This window comes from Myotis lucifugus, unplaced genomic scaffold, assembly GCF_000147115.1.
Source record: "Myotis lucifugus unplaced genomic scaffold, Myoluc2.0 scaffold_47, whole genome shotgun sequence".
In the NCBI taxonomy this organism is placed as follows: Eukaryota; Metazoa; Chordata; class Mammalia; order Chiroptera; family Vespertilionidae; genus Myotis; species Myotis lucifugus.
In genome coordinates, this window is record NW_005871095.1 from 4,020,987 (window position 1) to 4,046,909 (window position 25,923).

At 40.6% G+C, this 25,923-nt stretch overlaps 2 protein-coding genes across 2 annotated transcripts in view; one reads left to right on the forward strand and one right to left on the reverse strand.

Annotated features, from left to right (window-relative positions):
• TUBAL3 (tubulin alpha like 3) overlaps positions 1 to 14,859 on the forward strand; it is a 27,554-nt gene extending 12,695 nt beyond the window's left edge. Inside the window, exons 3-5 of the mRNA XM_023753598.1 lie at positions 9,431 to 9,674; positions 12,343 to 12,491; positions 13,544 to 14,859. Coding sequence (XP_023609366.1) covers positions 9,431 to 9,674; positions 12,343 to 12,491; positions 13,544 to 14,488 — 1,338 coding nt within the window. The 3' untranslated portion in view covers positions 14,489 to 14,859. The remainder of the gene's footprint in view (positions 1 to 9,430; positions 9,675 to 12,342; positions 12,492 to 13,543) is intronic.
• Positions 14,860 to 20,339: 5,480 nt separating this feature from the next.
• On the reverse strand, positions 20,340 to 20,849 carry UCN3 (urocortin 3). Its single transcript, XM_023753552.1, has one exon. It carries the CDS (start codon positions 20,847 to 20,849, stop codon positions 20,340 to 20,342), a length of 510 nt encoding a protein of 169 aa, XP_023609320.1.
• Between the last annotated feature and the right edge of the window lie 5,074 nt (positions 20,850 to 25,923).

Here is a 25,923-nt window from a genome sequence, read left to right on the forward strand (position 1 = left end):
ACCTCCTAGGCTGGTATCTTCACTGACAAGGTCAGCCTTTACCTTCACTGAGCCTATCTGTCTTTTTGCATCTATAATAATATACCCTTTTTTTTTAAATTAAATTTTTATTGTTCAGATTACATTTGTTCCTCTTCCCGCCCCCCATAACTCCCCTCCTCCCAGTTCCCGCCCCACCCTCCACCCTCATTCCCCACCCACTGTCCTCATCCATAGGTGCACGATTTTTGTCCAGTCTCTTCCCACATCTCCCTTTCCCCTTTCCCCCCCAAGAATAGTCTGTCCATTCCCTTTCTATGTCCCTGATTCATTATAATCACCAGTTCATTCTGTACATCAGATTATTTATTCACTTGATTCTTAGATTCACTTGTTGATAGATGCATGTTTGTTGTTCACAATTTGTATCTTTACCTTTTTTCTTCTTCCTCTTCTTAAAGGATACCTTTCAGCATTTTGTATAATACTGGTTTGGTGGTGATGAACTCCTTTAGCTTTTCCTTATCTGTGAAGCTCTTTATCTGACCTTCAATTCTGAATGATAGCTTTGCTGGATAAAGTAATCTTGGTTGTAGGTTCTTGGTATTCAGCACTTTGAATATTTCTTGCCATTCCCTTCTGGCCTGCAAAGTTTCTGTTGAGAAATCAGCTGACAGTCGTATGGGTATTCCCTTGTAGGTAATTGAGTCTCTTTCTCTTGCTGCTTTTAAGATTCTGTCGTCTTTTGCTCTTGGCATTTTAATGATGATGTGTCTTGGTGTGGTCCTCTTTGGATTCCTTTTGTTTGGGGTTCTCTGCGCTTCTTGGACCTGTAAGTCCATTTCTTTCACCAGGTGGAGGAAGTTTTCTGCCATTATTTCTTCAAATAGGTTTTCAATATCTTGCTCTCTCTCATCTTCTGGCACCCCTATAATTCTGATATTGGTGCGCTTGAAGCTGTCCCAGAGGCTCCTTACACTATCTTCGTATTTTCGGATTCTTTTTTCATTTTGCTTTTCCGGTTGGGTGTTTTTTTCTTGTGATCCTCTGGTCTGCTGTTGGGAGTCTGTATAATATTCTTTATTTCAGTCCCTGTATGCTTAATTTCTAGTTGGATCTTTATCATAGCACTGAGGGTCTCATTAGTTTTCGTGAGGCTCTCATCAAGTTTATTGGCAGCTTCTAGCACATTATTGCAAGCCCTCAAAATTGCATATTTTAGCTCTATATCCTCCATTTCTGTCATGTTTTTTTGTCTCCGCATTTTTTATGCTTTCTTGGTGCACCCCCTTGTGGTCTTTGTGCACAGTCCTGTTCTAGTTAAGCCTTGATTGTTGTAGTTAATACTAGAGGGATTTGACCACCAGGCCGACTGGCTGTGAGAATCAGCTGTGTCTGCAGTGGGAAAACTTCTGTCCTCTGGAGAGGTGCTAATCTAGCCTTTGCCTGAGGCTATCCGGCAAATGGCTCTGCGCAGGGCTTGGGCGGGGCGGGATCAACAGGGTGGGCTGAGGGAGCAGTTATGGCTGCTCTCAGTCCCATTCCCAGAGGCTCTGCTTCTCAGAACCCCAGCAACCGCTGCAAACCTCGGAGAGAAAGCTGCCCTCACGTTCCAACTGATGCCAGACAATCCTGCTTCTCCCGTTTGAGTCTGAATCCCTAGAGACTCACCCAGATCTGGAGCTCAGAGTCTGAGACTCCCTCCCAATTGAAAACGACAACCACGCCCTCAGCCACCAGCCCACTTTGCGCGTGCACCTCCGCACCTTTGTATTTTCTACACTGCGCCTCCTCTGAGCCTCGGTATGCTGTTCTCTTTCCTTCTAGTTGAAGAGTCTCTCCTCAGCCAGCCTTCCTGTGGTTCTGGGTGATATCCGTTCCGTCTTTTAGTTGTATTTTTGAAGTGGTTGTTTGCGGCAGCAGCCTCCCGGTGTTTACCTATGCCGCCATCTTGGTCTCTCTCCCTATCCAACTTTGTTCTTGTTCCTCAAGATTGCTGTGGCTAACTGAGGTCTTTTGTGGTTCCATATAAATTTTTGGAATATTTGTTCTAGTTCTGTGAAATACACCTTTGGTATCTTTTTTTAAAATATATTTTATTGATTTTTTTTACAGAGAGGAAGGGAAAGGGATAGAGAGTTAGAAACATCGATGAGAGAGAAGCATCAATCAGCTGCCTCCTGCACACCTCCTACTGGGGATGTGGCCGCAACCAAGGTACATGCCCTTGACCGGAATCGAACCTGGGACCCTTGTGTCCGCAGGCCAATGCTCTACCCACTGAGCCAAACTGGTTAGGGCACCATTGGTACCTTGATAGGAATTGTGTTGAATCTATAGATTGCTTTAGGTAGTATGAACATTTTAATGGTGTTAATTCTTCCTATCCATGAACATGCTATATGCTTCCACTTATTTGTATCTTCTTCAACTTCTTTCTTCAGTGTCTTATAATTTTCTGATTACAGGTTTTTACATCCTTAGTTAAATTTATTTCAAGGTATTTTATTTTATTTTTTTCATGCAATTGTAAATTTTCTTAGTTTTCCTTTCTAATAGTTCATTATTGCTGTGTAAAAATGCAACTGATTTCTGGATATTTATTTTATATTTTGCTACTTTACTGAATTCATTTATCAGTTCTAGTAGTTATTTGGTGGAATCTTTAAGATTCTCTCTATACAACATCATGTTATTTTCAAATAATGACAGTTTTGCTTCTTCCAATTTGGATGCCTTTTGATTTTTTTATTGCTATGAATAGGACTTTCAGTACTATGTTGAATAAGCATGGTAAAAGTGAATATCTTTGTCTTGTTCCTAATCTTAAGGGAAACACTTTTAGTTTTTGCCCATTGAGTATGATATTGGCTGTGGGTTTACCACATATGGCCTTTATTATGTTGAGGTATGTTTATTCTATCCCCATTTTGCTGAGAGTTTTTATCAGGGTGTTGGATTTTATTAAGAGCTTTTTCTGCATCTATTGATATGATCATGTGATTTTTATCCTTTATTTTGTTTATGTGGTATATCACATTTATTGATTTGTGGATATTGTATTAATCTTGCATCTCCATAATAAATCTCACTTGATTATCATGTATGAGCTTTTTAATGTATTGTTGGATCTGGTTTGGTAATATTTTTGAGGATTTTAGCAAGTATGTCCATCAGGGATATTGGCCTATAATTTTTTTTTTGTAGTGGGTTTATCTGGTTTTGGAATTAGTAAAATGAATTTGGGAATTTTCCCTCCTCTTTAATTTTTTGGAATAGTTTGAGTGTTTTCTGCTACCTTGCCTTTCTTCCTCTGCTTCATCCAACCTACTGTTTATTACTACTAGTCTATACTTTATTTCAGATATTGTATTCTTCATATCTGACTGGTTCTTTTTTATGGTTTCTATGTTCTTTTTTATGCTTGCTATCTCTTTGTTGAGTTCTCACTAAGTTTTTTGAGCATCCTTATAACCATTTTTTGAATACGATGTCTGGTAAATTACTTGCCTCCAATTCTTGTAGCTCCTTTTCTGGAGATTTCACCTATTCTTTCATTTGGGGTACGTTTCTTTTTCTCCTCATTTTGGCTGCCTCTTTGTGTTTGTTTCTATGTATTATGGAGAACTGCTATGACTTCCAGTATTGGTAGGGTGTCCTTATATACTAGGTGTCCTGTGGGACTCAGTGGTGCAATCTTCTTGAGCACCTGAACTGGGTGCTCCAGGAAAGTCCCTTATGTGGGTTATGTGGGCTCTTCTGTTCTAGTTAAGTCTTGATTTCTATTGGCCTGTTTGTACATAGAATTCACCCTCAGGCTGAAATCAGATTTGTTTCTTAAAATCTAGTGTGTGTGTGTGTGTGTGTGTGTGTGTGTGTGTGTGTGCGTGTGCGCCTCTATTTTTTTGCTTCTATCTATCAGTTATCTATTTATTATATAGGATTGTTTTCAGATATTGCAGTAAAAATACAGAAAAATTAGAAACTGGAGTATTAGCTGTAGGGCTTAAGAGGGAGAATTAAACTACAGAAGAAAATGTGTGGCTAGAAAAAGCTCTATTAATTAGAAATAGATTGAGACTAATTTCTTTTATGCTTAGACTATCTTACAAAGAGACTATTGAAACTTTAAAATACGGAATTATGTTAGTAACAGGGGAGGAGAATAGAGGAGGAAAAAGGGAGAAACATGGACATTGTGGGTGTGGCAATGACAATGGAAAACTATTTGGGTTGGGGCAGCCAGGGCTGCCAACAGATAATTAGCAAAGATAACTTCAGAAATGTCAGAACCTCCATCAAAATTATTTCTCAGAGCTGAAGATTTCTTTCTTTTTTTAAAGAAAAATTTCTTGCTTAGATTTTTCTTTTCTCATTACTTAGCAATAAATTGCCTAGTCTATATTAAAAAATACCTAAGAAGGGAACTTGCAAAAGAAAGGAAATCATAACTAAACATCAAATTTATATACTTGCATCATATCCCACACAAATACTTTTTTCTTTTAAGACTTCTTTATGTGTGTGTATGTGTATGTATGTGGAATATATATTTAATGGAATACTATCATGGACACTGAAAGTCTGAAATTGGTGGATCAGATTGGCAACTTGCTTAGGAGCTGAAGCTAAAGATGCTTCTTTTTTTTAAGCCTTTCAAGTGATTAAATGAGGCCCACCCACCATATCAAGGACAATCTTTACTTAAATTGAAGTGATTGTCAGTGTAAAACTACATCTACAAAATGCTTTCACAGCAATACCTAGATTAGTGTTTGGTTGAATAACTGAGCACTAAAGGCTAGCCACCTTGACACATAAAACTATCACATCAGAAAACTTCCCCGGACTTGAAATTCCAATTATTATTACTTGAGGAAACTTTTTCCTTTAAGACTTAATTTTTCAAGGAAAAAAGGAATTACAAAAGAAATGATGCATTTTAAAAATTATATTACAAAAGAGGTTTTTCTCATTTTCTTCTAATTCCTTTGCAAATCTCAGTTAATCATAGCAATATCTCAGGGTGTTTAAGCCACCACGGTCACATTGAGACTGAAGAGCTGAAAAGTGGCTGTGCTGCTTTAAGTGACGCCCGCAGCTCAACTCCCAGGCGGAGTCATTTCCTGCCCTGTGATAAAGCTCACCTGGGCATACTCTGTCACTCATTACCAGGGGGCACCTTCAACTCAGCATGGTAAGTGACTACTGTGCTTGTACATTGTAGACAGTGTTGCTTTGGTGTTGTAGGACATTTTACTCATTAAATTTGGCCCTCTTCCCTTCCAAGAAATTTTTAATAAATTCTTGATATGAGAGAATAAATTTTTAAAGAACCATTGTTTCTCTTAACATCTCTGTTTGAAGCTGATTTGAATAAGCTCTCCTCTATTCAGCTTTAGTTTTGCTGCTTTTAGCAAAAGCATAGTTGATTTTCAGGTGTTTATTGCCTTTAACTGAAGTGCTGAAGCAAGAACCTCTCCTTCCTTTAGTTTTTACATTGGTTTTAGACCTGGTGTGCTGATTTTTTTCTGTATAAATCAATTGCTTCACTTCCAAATATGGTTTTAGAGTTTCTGGGGACCTCAGACCCAGGTTACCATTGTTAATCTCATAAATTGACATGTAAAGTGCAAAGACATCTTTGTTCTCTCTTGAGTTTAGTCCTTTGGGGATCACCCTTTAAGATTCACTTTCTTTCTTTTTTTTAAATATATTTTTTATTGATTTCAGAGAGGAAAGGAGAGGGAGAGACAGAAACATCAATGATGAGAGAGAATCGTTGATTGGCTGCCTCCTGCACATCCCTCACTGGGGATGGAGCCCACAACCCAGGCATGTGCCCTTGACCGGAATTGAACCCGGGACCCTTCAGTCCACAGGCCAACGCTCTATCCACTGAGCTAAACCGGCTAGGGCCACTTTCCCTTTAATCTCTATGTACCAGTCACAGTAATTTTTAGTATCTCAGCATTTTTAATTCTTAAATGGAAGCAGCCTTTCAAATTGCTTTTTCATCTTTGACTTTCTCACTCCATGGAACTCTGTCTAACATTTCTAGGACATTCAGATTGTTTTTCTCTTAAAAATGATGCCTTCCTATATGAAGGATACTCATGGTAATGGAAATGGTGTGTCTTGGCTATATTGATTCATATTCTGGTCATGGTATTTACTATAATCTTGCAAGATATTTCCATTGGGGAAATGGGTAAAGCATACAGGAGATCTCTGTATTATTTCTTGCAACAACATATTAACCTGCTGTGACTTACCAATATTGATATTTAGTGGGCATTTTGCAATCTTTTATTATTTTATAGTTTGGTTAATATTTTAACAGATGTCTTGGGAAGGAGGGGAAGGCCAAGAGAAGAATAAAGTGAAAATAACATTCTGTACCCTGGGACACAGTTATGTTATAGACTCAGCTGCTTCTCAAACCAGTAAAGACAAGATTGGCCCTTGTTGGGCCAAGTATTCCTGCTGAGTTAAAAAAAAACCAAACTGTATCACTCCTATGTCTGAACCACTTACGTAACAGGCCACACAGCAGCAATTGTTTTTTTATGTTGGTGATTTTTTTTAGATCTAAATATTGTGAGCAAATATCACAAGTGCATCCCATGGGGACTGGGTGATCAATAGCTGAGGAAGGATGTTGTAAGAGAAATCTACATGTAAGTGGTTTTCCTGATGTAGAAGTATGAGCCTCCCCCCCCCCCCGCCCACTTTTACATTTTTACCTAAATATAGGGATTTAGATGAGTCTTGATCTGATTAAAGCAGCTATTATACTGAGATAATTTTTAAGTCCAACAGGAGTAGACATACGGGTGTGAAGAGGCTGTTTATGGTAGAATGTGTTGTTTTGATTTTTATGTGCCCAAGAGTTTGGAATATTGGTTGGTACTAACTGAAGAGCTTTCTAAATTGAGTTCACAGCCTTTGTTGGGAGAGACTGATACTTGCATAGAGAAGAAACAAGAGGGAAGTACTCAAGTAGTGAGCTTGAATTCCTCATAAAGCAAAAAAGGGCTGTGTTATGTCTTGTGAGTCAAGGAGACAAAGTGCAAAGTTTGATGTGCTGAGTGAGAACAGAGTGCAAGTCAGATTGCAGGGATGTGACCTCCCGCCCTCTGACGAGAGGTCTTTTTGTGGTTGAACCTCAGATCTTGGGAAAGTACAACCCTGGACAGGGGCAGGGTTGCCTATCAGCTTATCAGGCAAACAACTTGAAGGGCCCCTCTGGTACAAAAGACAGGCTTCTCCCTTATATGACCACTGCTTAGACTTGTCCCATGACTACTGGCAATCAAAACTCAACTATATTAAAATCAGCAATTGCTATCACTTCAGATTTTTAGGATTAAGTTTTTCTTTTCCTCTCTTAGATGAATAGATACTTGTCTGTTTAATTACAAATAAAAAGGTTGTTTGGCTTTTTAAATAATGTGAATGGTGATTTGAAAGTGGGATAGAGAGTAGAGGCTGATGAAGAAAATTGAAAGTTTAAATAGGAAAAAGAAAATCACTACCCAGATATAACTACAGTTATATTTTGATACATTTTATAAACACTTTTTCTAACTTATTTTTAAATGTACTTGACATCCTATATCATGTACAATTATACAATTGATATAATCTTTACTTTATCCTATATAATAAAAGCCTAATATGCTAAATGTCTGACTGTTCAACCGTTCAACCAGTTGCTATGATGTGCACTGACCACCAGGAGGCAGATGCTCTGAGCAGTAGGTTAGCTTGCTGTTGGGGTCCAGCCGATCAGGACTGGGTGAGAGGGGCTGGACACACACTGGAGCCCTCCTGTGGTTTCTTCCCGGCCCCGATCGTGCACCTGTGGGGTCTCTCAGCCGGGCCTGCACCCTCTTGCAATCTGGGACCACTTGGGGGATGTCAGAGAGCTGGTTTTGGCTCAATCCTCTCAGGCCAGGCCAAGGGACCCCACTGGTGCACAAATCCGTGCATCAGGCCTCTAGTATAAAATATAAAGTAAAGATTATATCATTTCCCATGTCATACCTTTTTTGTGTGTGTAAATATTTAAGGGTTGAATAACATGTCATTGTGTTGATGTATCTTCCTTTAAATGCCCAACAATAGGTAAATGGTTAAGTAGATTGGTTCTTGGTTTTCACTCTTTTATATTTTAATACTGTGAATGCCATTGTGTCTAAATCTTTACATTTTAGATTACTTCTTTCTTTTGTAATTATTTGTTGATGCCATTTGCCTATTTATCTAGTAGATATCTCAAGGGTGTTTTAGAAAAATTTATATATATATATATATATATATATATATATATATATATATATAAATATAATTTTGCTGGGTTATTAAATCTATTGCATGTTCCCTTGGTAAATTTTTAACTACTTTTAAGCTTAGAACTACTTTTAAGCTTAGAACATAAGAATAGTAAGTGTAAAATCTCAAGATATGTAAAGGCACCCTGGTTGGTGTTGTTAAATGGTTAGAGCATCAACTCCCACACTGAAGGGTTGTGGTTCAATTCCCAGTCAAGGGCACATATCTGGGTTGCAGGTTTGATTCCTGGCCCAGGTCCAGAGGCTTGTTGGAGACAACTAATCAATGTGTCTCTCTCACGTCAATGTTTCTCTCTCTGTTTCTCTGTCTCTTCCCTTCCTTTCCCCCTTCTTTCCCTTCCTCCCTTCCACTCTCTCTAAAAATCAATGGAAAACCCTAACCGGTTTGGCTCAGTGACTAGAATGTCAGCCTGGGAAATGAAGGGGTCTGGGTTCGATTCTGGTCAAGGGTACATGCCCTGGTTGCGGGCTCGAACCCCAGTTTGGTGTGTGCACGAGGCAGCCAATCAATTATTCTCTCTCATCATTGATGTTTCTATCTCTCTCTCCCTTTTCCTTCCTCTTTGAAATCAATAAAAAATATTAAAAAAATAAAAATCAATGGAAAAAATATCTTTGGTGAGGATTAAGAAAACAAACAAACAAATAAGAGATATAAAAAGATAACAATATTTATTTATCTGATATGGATTTCAATATGTGTCAAAGCTATACATTGACTTTGGTTTTATTCCTTTCCAATAACCAGCTAATTTTTTTCTTGGTAAGATAGCTTGATTTTGTACATATATTATATATAAAACTATATAGATAGCCTTAATTCATTCTTAACCAATTACACAATAGGTGCTTAATTTATGTTGTCAAAATAAACCTCTTAATGGAATTTGAGTCCTTGGTTCAGTTGTTCCTAACGCTTACCTGTATCCTGCTGTTTGGTTTCCATGAGATATTTTCATTTTGCCTTATAATAAATTTCTCTTATTACATAAGCTAGTTTGGTTTCTGTCCGTTGTAAGCAGAAGTGCTGAATGACATGGATCATGAGATCTAAGGAGGACTGCTCGGTTCTAACTCATTCTGGCTTATTTCAGAGGGAGTGCCTTTCTATTCACGTGGGCCAAGCTGGCATCCAGATTGGGGATGCTTGCTGGGAACTGTATTGCCTGGAACATGGAATCCATCCAGATGGTTTTATTCTTGACAATAGAAAGGATCAGTTGGAAAGTGCTGAAACAGAGCATATGGATGCCTCTTTCAATACCTTCTTTTGCGAGACAAGAGCTGGGAAGCACGTGCCCAGAGCACTCTTCATTGACCTAGAGCCAACTGTTATAGGTAAGGTTTTACATTCCAGTGTGCTTAACCAGGGTCATAATCAAAGCAAACAAATCAAGTATCAGTGGGTAGGACTGGCAGATTATACAGTCTACCTGAACAGGAAGGCTCAAGTGATCTTTCAACAACTCCATTAGGAAATGTGGTTGTCATCCTCCATTTATAGATGAGGAAACTGTGTCTTGGGAAGGTTATAGAATATAGAACTTGCCTTAGTTAGATCACTGAGAATAATTGTCTTTGTTTCCAGGTATGCCTTCTTATAAGAGCCATTATATTTTAATAGAAAACCAGCATAATTGAGTGCAGAAGAAAATATAAATAATTAACACAACACTAATAAATGTATTAAGTTAAGCCATTCAAAATTGCCAATGGGTGATTTTTTTTTTTACCTAAGAAATGTCAGTTTCATATGATACAACCTCATAACAGAAATTTCTGCAAGGTACAGCGGTATTACTGAAGCAGAATAAGTAACTGGGGAGTCATCAAAGCTCTCCTCCCGGGGAACAACATTTGCAAATTCACCGAGGCATGGAGGAACATGGAAGTTTAACAGGAGTTCAGTGTGGCTGGAACTCCCAGTATGAGTAGGAAAATGGTGGGAGAGAAGACTAGGAAGATGGTTGGGGCTAGGTCATCAGCTTAGGTAGGGGGAACTAAGGAGGTATGGTCATGGAAAAGATTTTGCAAGTTTAAGATTGAGGGGGAGACAGTTGTGAGTGATGGTGATTTTAGTGGAGTGGAGCTGAATGGCATTGGGGGAAAGGAAGCAAAGGAAGCATCAAATAATTGTGTTTTAAAACCATGGAAGTCACAGAGGATTCTGGGCCAGGTACGTAAGTCTCTTATCAATGTGAAAAGTTCCAGAAAGTTGAGTGGACAGTTTTAATGGTACTGTAATCACTGATTCACAAGAAAGTGGATTTCACTGAAAGAATTTATGGAACTAATAGTCTCAAGATCTCAACTGGACATTATCATGAAGAAGCAGGCTTTCATAAATTCCATAAACTCCCTCCTTAGACTGAACTCAGCCTTAGAGCTTCAGGTGAGAAGCAGAGTCTACCCAGAATTAGTTTCCTGCTTATGTCTTATAAAACCCCCAACTTTGATAGTTTTTTTGTGTGTGTGTATATATCAGTTAAAAGTCATTTAAACTCAATATTAGTAAATTTCAACATTTGGGGGTGTACAAAATTCATGGTCATATCATATACAGGAGAGCAAGACAATTTGAGAGAATTATCTTGCTCTTAGAAAATTAGTGCATTTCCTTGTAGGCAGTGAGCTTCTGTGACTATCTATGAATATCTGGTGCCAAGGCCAATGATGTATAATAAGATAAATCTGAATAAATGCATGTCATGAAGCCAATTTTATCATTATTATTTATAATTCTTATTATATGGTCCATGCATCATGCTCTATGATCTCATTTAATACTCATAATAACTCAGTGGATAAGTCTTGTTATTATCCTTATTTGTGAGGTGAAATAATAACTGAGGCCTAGAGACAAAAGTACCTGCTCTATAGCTAAGTAAGGAAGGCAAGATAGGAACAAAGGAAATTAATTCTTGAACTCATGTTCTTCACTACTATGGAATGCAGCCCCCAACTATATCCAGGGCAACATTCCAAAAGCCTACTTAACCTTCAAACACCACTGTATAATTCTTTAGGAGTCACGCTATTTGGGTAATTCTAAGGTAGGGGTGTGGGACATGGGCCTCCAACATGCTGCGTTTCTTGAGCTGCCCAGGGTTTTTAAAGGCAATGAAACCAGACAAGGGTTGCACCTGGTTGTATTGAATACTGCCAACATCTTACCATTGATTTCCCTGCCTCAGGCATTTATATTAACTGCATTTGAGTCATTTGGGTATTTAAGCATGCCACACCTTCTTTGTTAAAGTCTCTTTAAATTATACTAATAAAAATTTAAATTGGTATCCTCTTCCATGCTTTTCAAGGACAGTGTTGGCTCTCTGTGGCTAGAAATACTTGTTTTAAAATGCCAAAGTGCCACAGGGTGTGGGATGGGTCGAATAGTATCTCCTAAAAATCTACATCCACTCAGAATCACAGAATATGACTTTGTTTAGAAATAGGGACCATGCAGATGTACTTTGTTCAGATGAGTTCATACTGGGTTAGGAGAGGCCCTAAGTCCAATGATCCATGTCCTTAGAAGAAGAGTTGACCCCCAGGGAAAAGGGCATGTGCAATGGAGGCAGATAGTGGAGTGATGCAGTGGCCACTAACACCAGAAACTGTCAGCAGCTATCAGAACCAGGAGACAAATGCAGAACAGATTCTCCCTCAGAACCTCCCAAATGAACCAACTTTACTAACACCTTGATTTTAGACTGCTGGCCTCCGAATAAATTTCTATTGTTTTAAGCCACCCAGTCTATTGTAAGTTGTCATGGTAACTCTAAGAAATGAATAGAGAATATATGATGGAAAAGCAAACTTTCAATTGGTGTGGAAATAGTTATACCTTTTCCTAGACTAAGGAAGGCCCAGTCAGCAGTTTAAATCCATTGCTTTACCACAACATTGGGGAAGAAGGGAGGTTCATGGTCCAGGGTTGTATGAGAATTAGCAGAGGGCTAGCAGTTGATGGAGTGGAATGACTGACCTGCTTTTCCCTCTGCAGATGGGATTCGAACAGGCAAGCACCGCTCTCTCTTTCACCCAGAGCAGCTTGTGAGCGGGAAGGAGGATGCTGCAAACAACTATGCCCGAGGACACTACTCTCTGGGGTCAGAGATCATCGACCTTGTGCTAGAGAGAATCCGAAAGCTGGCAAGTGGCTCTCTTCTCAGCAGGTTGGGGGAAGTGTGCCTGAGTGCCTGGGATTCTGTGAAACACCTCCCAAGCATCAGTAGCAGTTCTACCATCAACACCATCATCACCCAACCTCTCTTCTCCGAACCTCTTGCCATGCTCAGAGCTGGGAAGTGTCCCGATGTGGGCTTTGATTACACTTTGTTAAGTAGGAAAGGCCACAGAAGCCTTTGCACTTTCTGTTCAGCCTCATTTTCTTCTTTTTTGTTTAGATTCATTGAGGAAATGTTTTACTTTATTTTTCTCCTGCTTTATTGAAATATAATCTCTCTATATAAAAGCCTAAGTGACGTCAACCAGTAGCTATGATGCACACTGACCGCCAGGGCATAGAAATGATAGGCACTTCATCTACTATGGGGGAAAATATATTGCTTCAATGTTTTGCTAATCATTTTCATTGCTATTGATAAAGACCCTGCTTTAGATCACTGGGCATAGAAATGATAGGCACTTCATCTACTATGGGGGAAAATATATTGCTTCAATGTTTTGCTAATCATTTTCATTGCTATTGATAAAGACCCTGCTTTAGATCACTGGGCATAGAAATGATAGGCACTTCATCTACTATGGGGGAAAATATATTGCTTCAATGTTTTGCTAATCATTTTCATTGCTATTGATAAAGACCCTGCTTTAGATCACTGGGCATAGAAATGATAGGCACTTCATCTACTATGGGGGAAAATATATTGCTTCAATGTTTTGCTAATCATTTTCATTGCTATTGATAAAGACCCTGCTTTAGATCACATACAGATATATTCATGGAGGGCAATGCAAAACAGTGGGATAATTATCCTTTTCTTATAGTAAGTCTCTAAAGTGCTTTGCCATCCCAGAAGTAACCACTCAAGTATGTTTCAAAGTAAATGTTTTTGTAGAGTTGATAATGGTAAATCAGTTCTTTCTGAAAGTTTTGGTTTGTTTTGGGAACTTGTGTCCCACCATTACCATGGCTTCTGGCTTTATTTGGCTGAGTTCCTACATCTTGTTTTCGTTCCCAGGCAGAACAGTGCAGTGGATTACAGGGATTTTTGATTTTCCGAAGCCTTGGAGGAGGCACTGGATCAGGATTTACATCTCTCTTAATGGAGCATCTCTCGATACAATATGGCAGGAAGACTAAATTGGAGTTCTCCGTCTATCCAGCCCCCAGGATCTCCACTGCTGTAGTAGAACCTTACAACTCCATCCTCACCACCCATTTCACATTAGAGAACTCGGACTGTACCTTCATGGTGGACAATGAGGCCCTCTATGACATATGCCATCATAAACTTGGTGTTGAACGCCCCTCTTACACCATCATTAATAGGCTGATAGGTCAGGCAGTATCTTCCATTACTGCTTCCCTCCGGTTTGAAGGGCCCTTGAATGTGGACCTAAATGAATTCCAGACCAACCTAGTACCTTATCCGAGAATTCATTTCCCTATGACAGCCTTTGCCCCCATCATTTCTGCTGACAATGCCTACCATAAGGACTTCTCTGTGGCAGATATCACCACTGCTTGCTTTGAGGTCTCCAACCAGCTGGTCAAGTGTGATCCTCGACTGGGGAAGTACATGGCCTGCTGCCTACTCTATAGAGGTGATGTGGTCCCTAAGGATGTCAATGCAGCAATTGCAGCCATGAAGTCAAGGAACTCTGTTCAGTTTGTAGATTGGTGTCCAACTGGTTTCAAGGTGGGCATCAACAGTCAACCACCCATGACGATGCCTGGGGGGGAAATGGCCAAGGTCCAGCAGGCTGTCTGCATGCTGAGCAACACCACAGCAGTTGTAGAGGCCTGGGCCCGCCTGAATCACAAGTTTGATCTCATGTATGCCAAGAAGGCATTTCTACATTGGTACATCAGAGAAGGCATGGAAGAAGAGGAGTTTTCAGAGGCCAGGAAAGATCTGGCATGTCTGGAGAAGGATTATGAGGAGGTGGGGCAAAGTTTCTGAGGTGTATATGATGGTGAAAATAATGTTAAATGCCATGCTTACTTTATAAGACATTTTACAGTTGGTGGGTAGAGTTCCTTTGATTAGAAGAAGAAAGAAATCAAATGAAGCAAGAACATAAGTTCCACACTAAATTAAATCAGCCAATATTAACAATGAGAACATCTTTTCTTGTCTGTTAGTATAATTCAGCACTGCTGCCTGTGGACCTTCTAAGCTTTGGAGTCCTTTCTGGGTCTTGTCATTTGTGTGTTTGTATGTGTGTTTTGTCAGAGTGGAAACCTGGCTATATATTTTTTGCTTTTCAACCATGACACTATGAAGCACTAAAGTTAATGCTTTCCCTATCCTATACCTGAGGTGAAAAACAGCAAAATATTGATTATTAATGTTATCCATGTCTATATTTTGTACTTTGATTAAATTATGAACATTTTCAGTATAATTCTTTTTCTTCCAAATGTGGCCTTAAAGTCTCAGTTTGCTTTTTATACAAACAAACAAGAATATTCTTGGGTCTTTCATAAATTTGAATCTGTGTGTCCTGTTGGTCAGAGGGTGAAAGTGATCTCTTTTCCATTTTCCTTCCTTGAGGAGGTATTCTCAAAGTGTGCAGAACCCTGCACAGAACCATTCCACAAGTTTAGAAAAAAAAAGCAGATTCTTGACCAGCACTACAGACTTGCTAGATGAGAAGCCCTGGGGATTGGAGGGGATGTGACTTGAGGATTTGAAGTTTAAAAAAACCCCACTTAATAGAATTAATTTTTGGTATTTTAAACAGTGTTACTGTTTAGTAGTAACCCATTTTCAAATGAGTATTAATTTAAAATGGACAAAATAGCTATAAATGCATTCAAATCACTAGCTGGATTTTTAGAAGCCATGTTGTATAGCCTAATAGTTAGAATTAAGGTGAACTAGATACTGCAAAGATTTTCCCTCAGTCTTAGTCTTCGTTCTGTCTTGGCATAACCATACTTCCACCTGGCATCATTTTCCTTCTGACAAAATAACTCCCTTTACTCTTTTTAAATGTGTATCTAGGGTTGAGAGGGTATATTTGCCCTTTCTTCCTCAGAGTGAGATCACCCGAGCTAATGATTGAAATAACTCTGAGGAGTATAAGCACTAATTAAATGTGATCTTGAGGCAGGGTCTGTCTTATTCATCTGAGTCTCTACAGTGACAGGCATAGAGTCGGTACTCAATAATTATTAGATTGAAAAACACCAGGAGATCACCTTATATCCTACTTTATATAAATCACATCTATTTGACTTTAACTTTTTATGTTCCTCTTTGATCTTCCCTTAAAAATTACTTTGAATCTTCACATATCCTCTTATCCCAGAGGAAAGACTTCTTCTTTACTTATGGTTTGTGTACCTTCTCCCCTTGACTGCTCTAGGAGACCTTGTCTCTTCAACCCCCTGCTCTCTCCATTGACTTTTTTTTCTTCTTTCTACTTATATGTCGAGGTCTCCTCATTCCAACATTCAACACCCTTTTCTGGATTCTATTACTTTTAAAATTTACTGTCACATGTTTGCACTCTATCAAACTTTTCAAAGGAATATACATTTGATGCGTATACCTCATCTTCTGCTCACTCCTTAGCCTTTGTGATTTAGTGAACTCCCATTATTCTACTGAAACTATTGTTTTGAAGATCATTGATCATACTAGATTTATCAAAACAATGACTTTATCAGTCTTCAGATTTCTTGAGCTTAAGCATTTGGTAATTTTTTTTCCTTGAAACTTTTCCTTCGCCTCCTGTGGCACTACTTGGTTCTCCTCCTCAGATTCCTTTTTTCTATTGTCTGTCCCTAATGGAGATACCCTTGGTCCTTTTCCCTGGTCTTTATTTTATTCACAACCATATCAAGTCTATGTGGATGACTGAGAAACTCTGTTTCCATTCTCTCTTGAGTTTTTTGTTTTTTTTTGTTTTTTTTTTTTGCTAATTCTCACTTGAGGATATTTTTTTTAACGAGAGAGTGAAAGGGAGGGGGAGAGACAGAGAGAGAAACATCAATGTGAGAGAGATACATTGATTGGTTGCCTCCAACACAAGCCAGGGCCGGTGATTGAGCCTGCAACCGAGGCACATGCCCTTGACCAGAATCAACCCAGGACCCTTAAGTCTGCAGGCCAAAGCTCTATCCACTGAGCCAAACAGGATAGGGCCTCTCTTGAGTTTGATACTAGAATTTTCACCAGATATGCTGGGCATATCCTCCCAGATATTATGCCTATGCTTAACTTTAACTTCTTTCAAGAAAAACATAAATTTCCTCCAAAGAAATCTGCTCTTCCTTTGGTGTTCTGTCTTGTTTATTTATGTTATCATCTCCTCACTTAAGCAGAGTTTAAGTAGTCATTTTTGACTGCTCCCTCCTGCTCCCTACATACTAGAATTAAGTCCTATCAATTCTGCTTCTATAATGTTTTCAGAATCCCTTGTCTTTTCTTCTTGTTAATGCCATTCTAGCTCAGGTCATCAACTCCTCTCTTTGTCCCCAGCACAGCTGGCATGGCCCAGTGGTTGAACATCAACTTATTGAACCAGTAGTCACGGTTTGATTCCCAGTCAGGGCACATGCCCAGGTTGGGGGCTTGATCCCCAGTGTGGTATGTGCATGAGTCATATCAATGATACCCTCTCATCCTTGATGTTTCTATCTCTCTCCTTCTCTCCCCATCTCTGAAATCAATAAAAATGTGTTAAAAAAATAAATGCTTTCTGCCTCTCACTTTGTCTTCTTGATCTATCCTACTCATTACTCTGTGACTGTTCTGCTGCACAGCTTAGATTATTCTGCTCCCTATACAAAGCTTTGATAATTCCCCATTGTCTTAGGCATAAAGTGTAAACTCCTGCATGTTACATGCAGAGCCTGTCACCACTAGTTTCAGCTAAAATTTACAATCCCAACCTCTACTTTGCTGTCATACATTCACAGTAGATTCTCACCACTTCTCAGCACAGATTCTCTTTTCTCTCTCCCATACCTTGGCTCCTTCTCCTTGCTGTCTCTCTTACTTCCTCTGTGACAATTGAATGTAATTTCTATTACAAATCCAGTTCAGATGTCACCTGTTCCACGTAGCTGCTTGGGACTCTTCTTCCTTGTGCCCCTTCTAGCTACCAGATTGATCTGTAGTATTCACTTACTTCTACCTCAGGATTCAGGGATGGTTGGGATACATTAAGAAATCTCACTATACAGGGTGGGGAAAAATTAGGTGTACAGTTATGGGTACACAAAACAGTTTATTTTATTATTATTTATTAATTATGGTATTATTTTCCATATGAATAGCTGTAAACCTATGAAAGTATGCCACACCGTGTATCGTAGTAAGTACTCAGTGCATATTCTGCTTTGAACTTTTATTAGGCTCTTACTAAGTACTTAAAAACATTTTTTTAAATGTATATGTATTGTTTCCCCCTTCAGACACTGGAGGGCACTGGTGAAATGCTTAAAATAACTGCTCAGTTGCTCAAATGAGTATTGATGTTCTGGACGGCATTTGTATGTGTGTACATGCATGTGTGTGCATTCTCATACACAGAAAAGACCATTAGGGGTGGGGAGGATGAAAGGTTTTTCTACTGTCTTAAAATTTAATAATCAACTAAAGCAACAAATTATTTTGTAAAATTTTAAGTTCAGCTTGTGAATCTCATTATTTCTAAGTCTAGAAAACTTAAATAATCACTTTTAAAGGAAATAGATATGCCTTTTTGGTCCCCTTTGCATTCTCAGATACACATTCTTATCCTGTCTAATAAAGAGGGAATATGCTAATTGACCCTCACACCATTGCAAAGATGGCGGCGCCCACAGCCAATAAGGAGGGAATATGCTAACTGACTGCCTTACCCTCAAAGATGGCAGAGCCCACAGCCAATAAGGAAGGAATATGCTAAGTGACTGCCCTGCCCTCAAAGATGGCGGTGCCCACAGCCAATAAGGAGGGAATATGCTAACTGACTGCCTTACCCTCAAAGATGGCAGAGCCCACAGCCAATAAGGAAGGAATATGCTAATTGACTGCCCCACCCTCAAAGATGGCAGCACCCAGTCCCCTTGGCCCTGCTGGGGTGGCAGGCACGCAGCAAGGCCAGGCCTGCCCCCAAGCAGACCTGGCACTCCACGTGCCTGCATCCAGAAACCCCCAGTCCCCAGCTGCCCAGGGCCACCCAAGGCTCAGGTAACCCGGGCTGGCCGAGGCTTGCGTTGCTGGCAGTGGCAGCAGCAGAGGTGTGATGGGGCGTCACCTTCCCCTGATTGCCGGGTTCCCTCCCACCCCTGAGGGCTCCTGGACTTTGAGAGGGGGCAGGCCGAGCAGAGGGACCCCCCCCTCAGTGCATGAATTTTCATGCACCAGGCCTCTAGTATATTTCATATTTCCTTTATAAATTTGATATATTTTCTTTTCTCTTAAAGACTAATTGTCTGACAAATTTTCTCAAGTGCCCTATTCAGATCCTTGCTTATTTCTCTTTTGGGTTTTTTCTTTTCTTCTCAATTTTTGGTAGCTCTTTATAAATTTGATCAATAAGCCATTTGTCTCTTAAATGAGTGGCAAACATTTTTCTAAATTTGTCATTCATTTGTGTTATTTTGCTGCTGCTGCTGGTGGTAGTGTCAACTGCTGGTGTGTGTGTATGGGTTGTTTACTTCACTATGTAGAAATTCATTTTACATATTTATGACTTATCACCATGCAGAAGTGAGTGGAACCACAGTCCCTCTCTGGGAAACTGGCTCTTAGGCTTTGCTGGTGGAGGCTATCAGAGTTCTTCCTGATGTCTGTTGTTAGTGGACTTTTACTCATATTAAACCCCTCATCTCTGAATGCCTCATATATTCTTCACACTAAGTGCTATCACTTTGCAATTCATCGCTTACATATCCCCTGGTGGTATTTGCTTTTATTTCCATTTTGGTTTTGTCTGTTTGCTTAGATGTTGACTCGTGGAGAGCAGCGGCCTTGCCTAAAACATCAGCATCTCCCAGGTGCTTAGCACCATGCTGGGCAGTTACTGTGGGTTCCGTGAGCACATATGAAAGGCTTCCCGGCCCTATGCACTAGCAGGCCATGAGGATGTGGGGTGTCCCATCGGGGATACTGAAAGCTCCCTCTCCTGTAGAGCCCAGGTATCATCCTGGCAGCAGATCCCTGCTGGCTATGCCCTTTGGGTGGGATCAAGCCATGGAGATGGCTCTAGGTTGAATGATAGCTGACATAATCCTGTCAGTTTGATCTTTCCCAAGCTCTTCTTTACTCTACCTATGACACCCAAGAACCATTCCCATCTGGGAGAGATGGGGAATTGACTTATCTATATCCTCCCTCATTTGCCTTCCCTTTCTGAGTTCAGAGGAACTGACACAAGCCAAAGGTTCAAGAAGTCACTTGATTTAATGGAAGCAAGAGGGTAGGGTAGGGATCTAGTGGCAGGATGGTAATCAGTGTGTCTCTTAATCTTCCAGCCTTGGCTGGGGTTGCTCTGTGAAGAGAGGAGCCCTAGGTGCCCTCTTCTCAGGCCTGGGATCTTCGGGGAGAAGTGTGGGGAAAGAGAAAAAGAGACACAGAACATAGGGAGAGGCCTTAATAGCTTCGTATCTGTGAAGTTGGGACAATTCTGCATGCCTGTGTATTGTACAGAGAAAGCTGGGCTGGAGCTAGGAAAGGATCAGAGGGGTTGAGCAGTGAGGCTGCCTGTAAAACTGGACTGCCCTCAAAATAAAAACCGGTTGGATGGGCAAACTCTTACCCTCCACCTGACCTCCATCCTTGTCCTTAATGGGCTGCCTTGCTGTCCTCAATTCTACTTCTTTCGTCCAATCTGTGCCATCAGATGGGCATTGGCAGCTGCCTTGGCTCTCAAGTTCTTGGCCTTGGCAATGTTTAAGAGGACATTCATGACGTCAGTGGGGACATCAAGGGATAGAGTGAACTTGGTGCGCCGGTCACTCTTGGCCTTGTTCTGGTACACCTTCCCTTTGAGCAGTGCTTGGGATAAGTCCTTGTACCGAGAGCTCCCAGCTCCACCACTGCCCCTGGGAGCAGAGAAGGCCCTTTTCTTCTTGTCTTCTCCCTCCTCATCCTTTTCTTTGTCCTCATCTGAGGATGGGTCCTGGCTGGGTGGGTAGGGGAAGCCTCTCTTGCTCAGCAGGGGTATATCCTCCAGCTGGTTCTTCTTGGCCTCAGACAGGGCCGTGTTGATACAGCAGAAGATGGACTCGGCTTTGGAGAACTTATGGGACAGACTCATCCTGGGGGCCCCTTGGAGCAGCAGCAGCAGCAGCAGCAGCAGGAAGTGGGCTGGCACACGCATCTCTCCCTGTGGTAGAAATGAGGGAAATGGGAAGGGGCGTGAGAGGGGTTCAAGGCTCAGAAGCACATGGGGTTTTGTCAACGCTCTGCTTACTAAAATGGTTCTCTCCACCCACAGCAGCACCTGGACATTTATTAGAAATGTAAATAATTCTCAGGGGACTGAGTTGCAGATGTCATATTCTCTCTCTCTCTCTCTCTCTCTCTCTCTCTCTCTCTCTCTCTCTCTCTCTTCTTTCTCCTCTATCTAGGGTTTGCAGGGTAAAGGAAAACCAACTCTCCACACAGAAAAGTCATCATCCTCATTTGCTTCCCTACTGACGTCTAATTCCTAAGCAAGTTTCTCCTCTTCCATTCTTTGGGTGCTTTGGCCATCATCTCTAGTGAAACACCACAAACATTTATATTTCTCTGCTACCTGCTATGAAAATAAGCAAGCCCCATCTACTTAGATTTAAAGTAGAGGGGTAAAACTCTACATCTATATTTTTCTTGTTTGTATATCTGAAACTCAACCATTCTTTAAGGTTGTTAGAGCAGTACCTTCTCTGGGTGATTTAAAGATACACACTTAATTTTGAAATCTGTGACAGAGTCCAGTCCTAGGAACCTGGGCCTGCCTGAAATTCAGAGCATCTCTGAGGGAGAGGGTACTGGAAGGGAAAGACTTTGGGATACTGGAAGAGAAAGAGCTCAATTATATAGCTGTGCCCCCTGCTAGCTCCATTTTCCAGTGGGGAAGGGTTGGGAAGGATGACAGAGTTATTCCCTATTTTACCCAGTTTGTCTGCAAACACTGTTAAGAAGTTGAATTTTAAAAATGAAGAATTTAGCCCAGCTATTGTGGCTTGGTGGTTGAGTGTCAACCTATGAACCAGGAGGTCACAGTTCAATTCCTGGTTGGGCACATATCTGGATTGTGGGCTCCATCCCCAGTCGGGGGTGTGCAGGAGGTAGCCAATCAATGATTCTCTATCATTGATGTTTCTATCGTTCTCTTCCTCTCCCTTCCTCCGAAATCAATAAAAATATTTTTTTTAAGAATGAAAAATTTAAAAACATTTTAGAAAACAGTGCCTGCAGAACCTAGGAAAACTTTAATCATTTTAAAAGGAATAGTAGTGAGTATAGCAGTAAGCTGTTTTTTTCTTGTAGACTCATGTTAGTGTTGTGTGACCACAGACAGACACACACACGCGCGCGCGCACACACACACACACACACACACACACTTGTATTACTGCCGTATTATTTAATCTATTATTGGAAGTGGTGTGTGTGTGTGTGTGTGTGTGTGTGTGTGTGTGTGTGTGTGTGTGTATCTGTGTCTGTTTGCTAGATTGCTATGCTTGAGGAGAAAATTGCAAACAGGATTTCTCAGAAAATTTGGGCATCAAATGGAGACACCAAACATCCATCTTTATGGTTTTTCCCTTTCACAGGTAGCACCTAGTCCTTGGAGATATCTGTCCCCTTCCTCCAAAGTCCCTAGTGTAGCAAGAGGGAAAGGACTCCAGGTTTTGAAGGCAAAGGACCTGGGTTCAAAACTTTCCTCACTTTCTTAATTATTTTGGGTGGATCTCTTAGTCCACATCCTAAAAAGGAGACATTACCTGCCTCACAGGTATATTGAGAGAATGAAAGGTGACAGAGGTTAAAGATGCTGGCACATGATAAACAATAATTGCAAGCATCCTATTGCCCCTATAGGCAGTAGGGGATATCCTGTAGTTTCTATCTCCTATCCCCATTGGTAAACTATTACCAAGGGCCATGTTTCATGTTCATGACTGAATTCTGTTCAGAAAAATATATTTGTATGAACCCATTCTGCCTTCAATCTATTACCTTTTGCAAAGCCTGTGTGTCTGTATCAACAAAAGGATTATTTTACCCTTCCCTCCCCACCCCCCTTAGAAACTTCCCATGGTCTCATATTTAAAACACCGTGGCATGCAGCACTGTCTTTCAATTTTCATGTCTCACCCTTGCCAAGTCCCCAGCACCTCCTGCCTAATTTAGGGCAAATAAATTTATTCTTCATAGAAAAGCCTCTATCCAAAATCTTACCCGAGAATGGACTCCGGAGTGGAGATGCTCAGTGAGGCAGGTGCAGCTTCAGGACCAGGTCTGCCCTGGGAACATCCCCCTGAACTTCTGTCTCTGCTGGGGTCGCTGGCTCCTTTTCTTGTATTGTTTCCTCTCTATGGAGACTGCTCCACTCCCTCGTGTGTGTATGGAGAAGTGACAGACCACAGGGTGGGTCCTAATTCCAGACGTGGTGTCTACACTGGGATGCGATTTCATTTAAAATACAACCAGAAGCAGCTGTCCACGTCATGGATACAGCAGGCACTCTGTATCCTTGACCCCTCCTACCTGCCTTTCCTCCCAGCCCTCCCCACCTCTCCCTTCCCCTCCTGCCCTAGCAGCTTGCTTCATTGATAAAAAGAAAAAAACACTGTTAAACTGAGAGGCAGTTTCTTTGAAAAGTTTTATTACTGATCTTAGTTCTTACTAATTTCAGGCTTTCTACATCCCCATCATCATAACCTGACTTTTGGAAATCTAGAGTTAGGACCTGCTTTGAAAATAAAGAAGGCGGCTTGAGCTTTACCTGTTGTCTTACAATTCTTGTGGGTTCTGACTTGCAGTGTTGTCACACAAAACTCAATATATTTGAGCTAAGGGCACATAGGGGCAGGCACAGTATACCCAGAGCTTTTGGTGGCAAAGCACTTGATTTTACCTATTTATTCATCTATTCATTCAATATTGGTGGGTGGTGGTGGCGGGGGGGCGGTGGCTGCTGAGTGCTAGGTATTGCCAGGGCCCTCGGGAATTCAATGGGTAACTTGTAGTCCCTGTTCCTACAGGACAGTCACAGTTTGGAAAGACATAGAAACAGAGCCTACTTTCAGTGTGGCAAACACCACAGCTCAGAAGGGAGCATCCCGGAGATTCAAGACAGGTGGTGTGTGCCAGGAGAGGAGAACATAGGGTTCAGACAGAAAGGAGGTTTGGGTGGAGAGAACCAAGGACCAGAGAGACTGGTGGGCAAGAAGGTGAGAGATAGGTGAGCAGTGGGTGTTGGGAGATTGGTTCATCCTGGGATCTACTCTGAATACCAGTTAGGATTTTATTCCTAAAGCAGAAATTTGGAGAGAGAGACAATAAACATTAGCTTCTTTTCTTGTTTATGGGCACTGTCTCCTTTCAACTTCCTAGAAAACTTCCCCACCTGAGGCCAAAGCTCCACAGGACTAAACAACATCTTTTTTTCTTTTCTTAATTTTTATTGCTGAAAGTATTACATATGTCCCCTTTCCCCCCATTGACCTCTTCTAGCCTACTCTACCCCGCCCCCGCCCCCCCAGGCCTTCACCACCCTATTGTCTGTGTCCATGGGTTTTGCATATATGCGTACAAGGTCTTTGGTTGATCACTTCCCACCCACGCCTTCCCTTTGAGGTTCAACAGTCTGTTCCATGCTTCTATGTCTCTGGATCTATTTTGTTCATTAGACTAAACAACATCTTGGTGTCGGTGGCTGGTGGCTGTCCTCTGAGTCCACTTGGTGTCCTTCTCCGGATAGGCAGACCCATGGGTTCCCACTACACCATCTTGGGGTGGCTTTGGGATTGGCTGATGCTCCCAGGAACTCCCCCATGTGAGTAGGCAGGGTGCCCCCTGGTATGCTTGCAGGCCTGGGCAGTGGTTAAGGCTGCCATCTTAAATGTACATGGGATTAAAACCATAAGAAGCAGTCTATTTGCTTTGTAGCTTAGAACTGGCTCCATCTAATGGAGGATTAGACAGAGTCTTGGAAAGAGAGTGATTAGTGAACAAAAACCACCAGAGTATCGTTTCCAGTAAATGGTGATTTCCCTTCCCACTCTCGCTGAAGCGTGTGTATGGCATTCTGCTCAGCTTGCACTTTCTCTGACCATGTGAGCTATTGGTCTCTTCTGTGGATTCAGCATCAGAAGGTTGCTTAGGGGTGTAAATAATCTACAGAAGAAGTGGAGAACCAGGATGGGAAGAAAAGCTGATTGGCTTTGTAGATGAATTGGAATGGCTTATATTTTTATAAAACTCATTTATCCACAGTGCTTGTTATAAATAATAACATAGTCTATTTTCTCAATGTTTGAACTAGGCAGTAAGAGCAAAAATAGGAAAAAGGAGTTAGGGAGCTGTAGAATGCTTGATTTATAGGAAAGAGGTTTTGCCTTGGTGTCAGGAAGGAGTGTTTGCACTTCCTCCTCTGTTGCTAACTTGTTTGATTGGGATTGTTACATTCTTTACTCCTGTTTCTGGTTTTAGGAGAGGTAGACTAGTGTAATTTCTCTATTTTCTAATAAGGGTGATGTCAAGATGGTATTTGTAAGAACTTGATAAAGTTTTACATGGGCACAGAATATTATTATCATGCTTATTTTTCAATTCTTCCCTTATTTTACTGATTTTTAGTTTGACTCCTCAATTGTTGAAAAGTGTATGCTAATCTCCTACTGTGTTGTGGGTTTGTAAATTTCTCCTTTTAAATCTGTCCATTTTTGCTTTATGAATTTGGAGTGCTAGGTACATATAAATGCCCCCCCCCTTTTTAATCATTTTACTGCAAACCCTTTATGCAAAACAACATTTTTTGTGGTCTTAAAGTTTGCTTTGCCTGATATCAAAACAGCTATCCCAGGTTTTGTTGGTTAACATTTTTCCGGGTGCATTTTTACCAGTCTTTTTTTGTGTCAAAATTCTCTGGAGTGGTATTTATTTACATTTTAAAAATCTACTCTAACAAACTCCATTTTAACAAGGCCTTTAACAAATTTATACTAATAGTGATTATTAATGTACTTGCATTATTTTCTGCTGAATTACATTGTGCTTTCTATTTGCCCAGTTTTTTTCTTTTTTCCTATTTATTCTTGTTTTTTTTTCTGTATTAATCTGTTGGATTGATTAATTCTTTTAAAATTGAATTTATTGGGATGACATTGGTTAACAAAACCATACAGGTTTCAAGTGTACAATTCAACAAACCATCATCTGCACACTGCATTGTATGTATG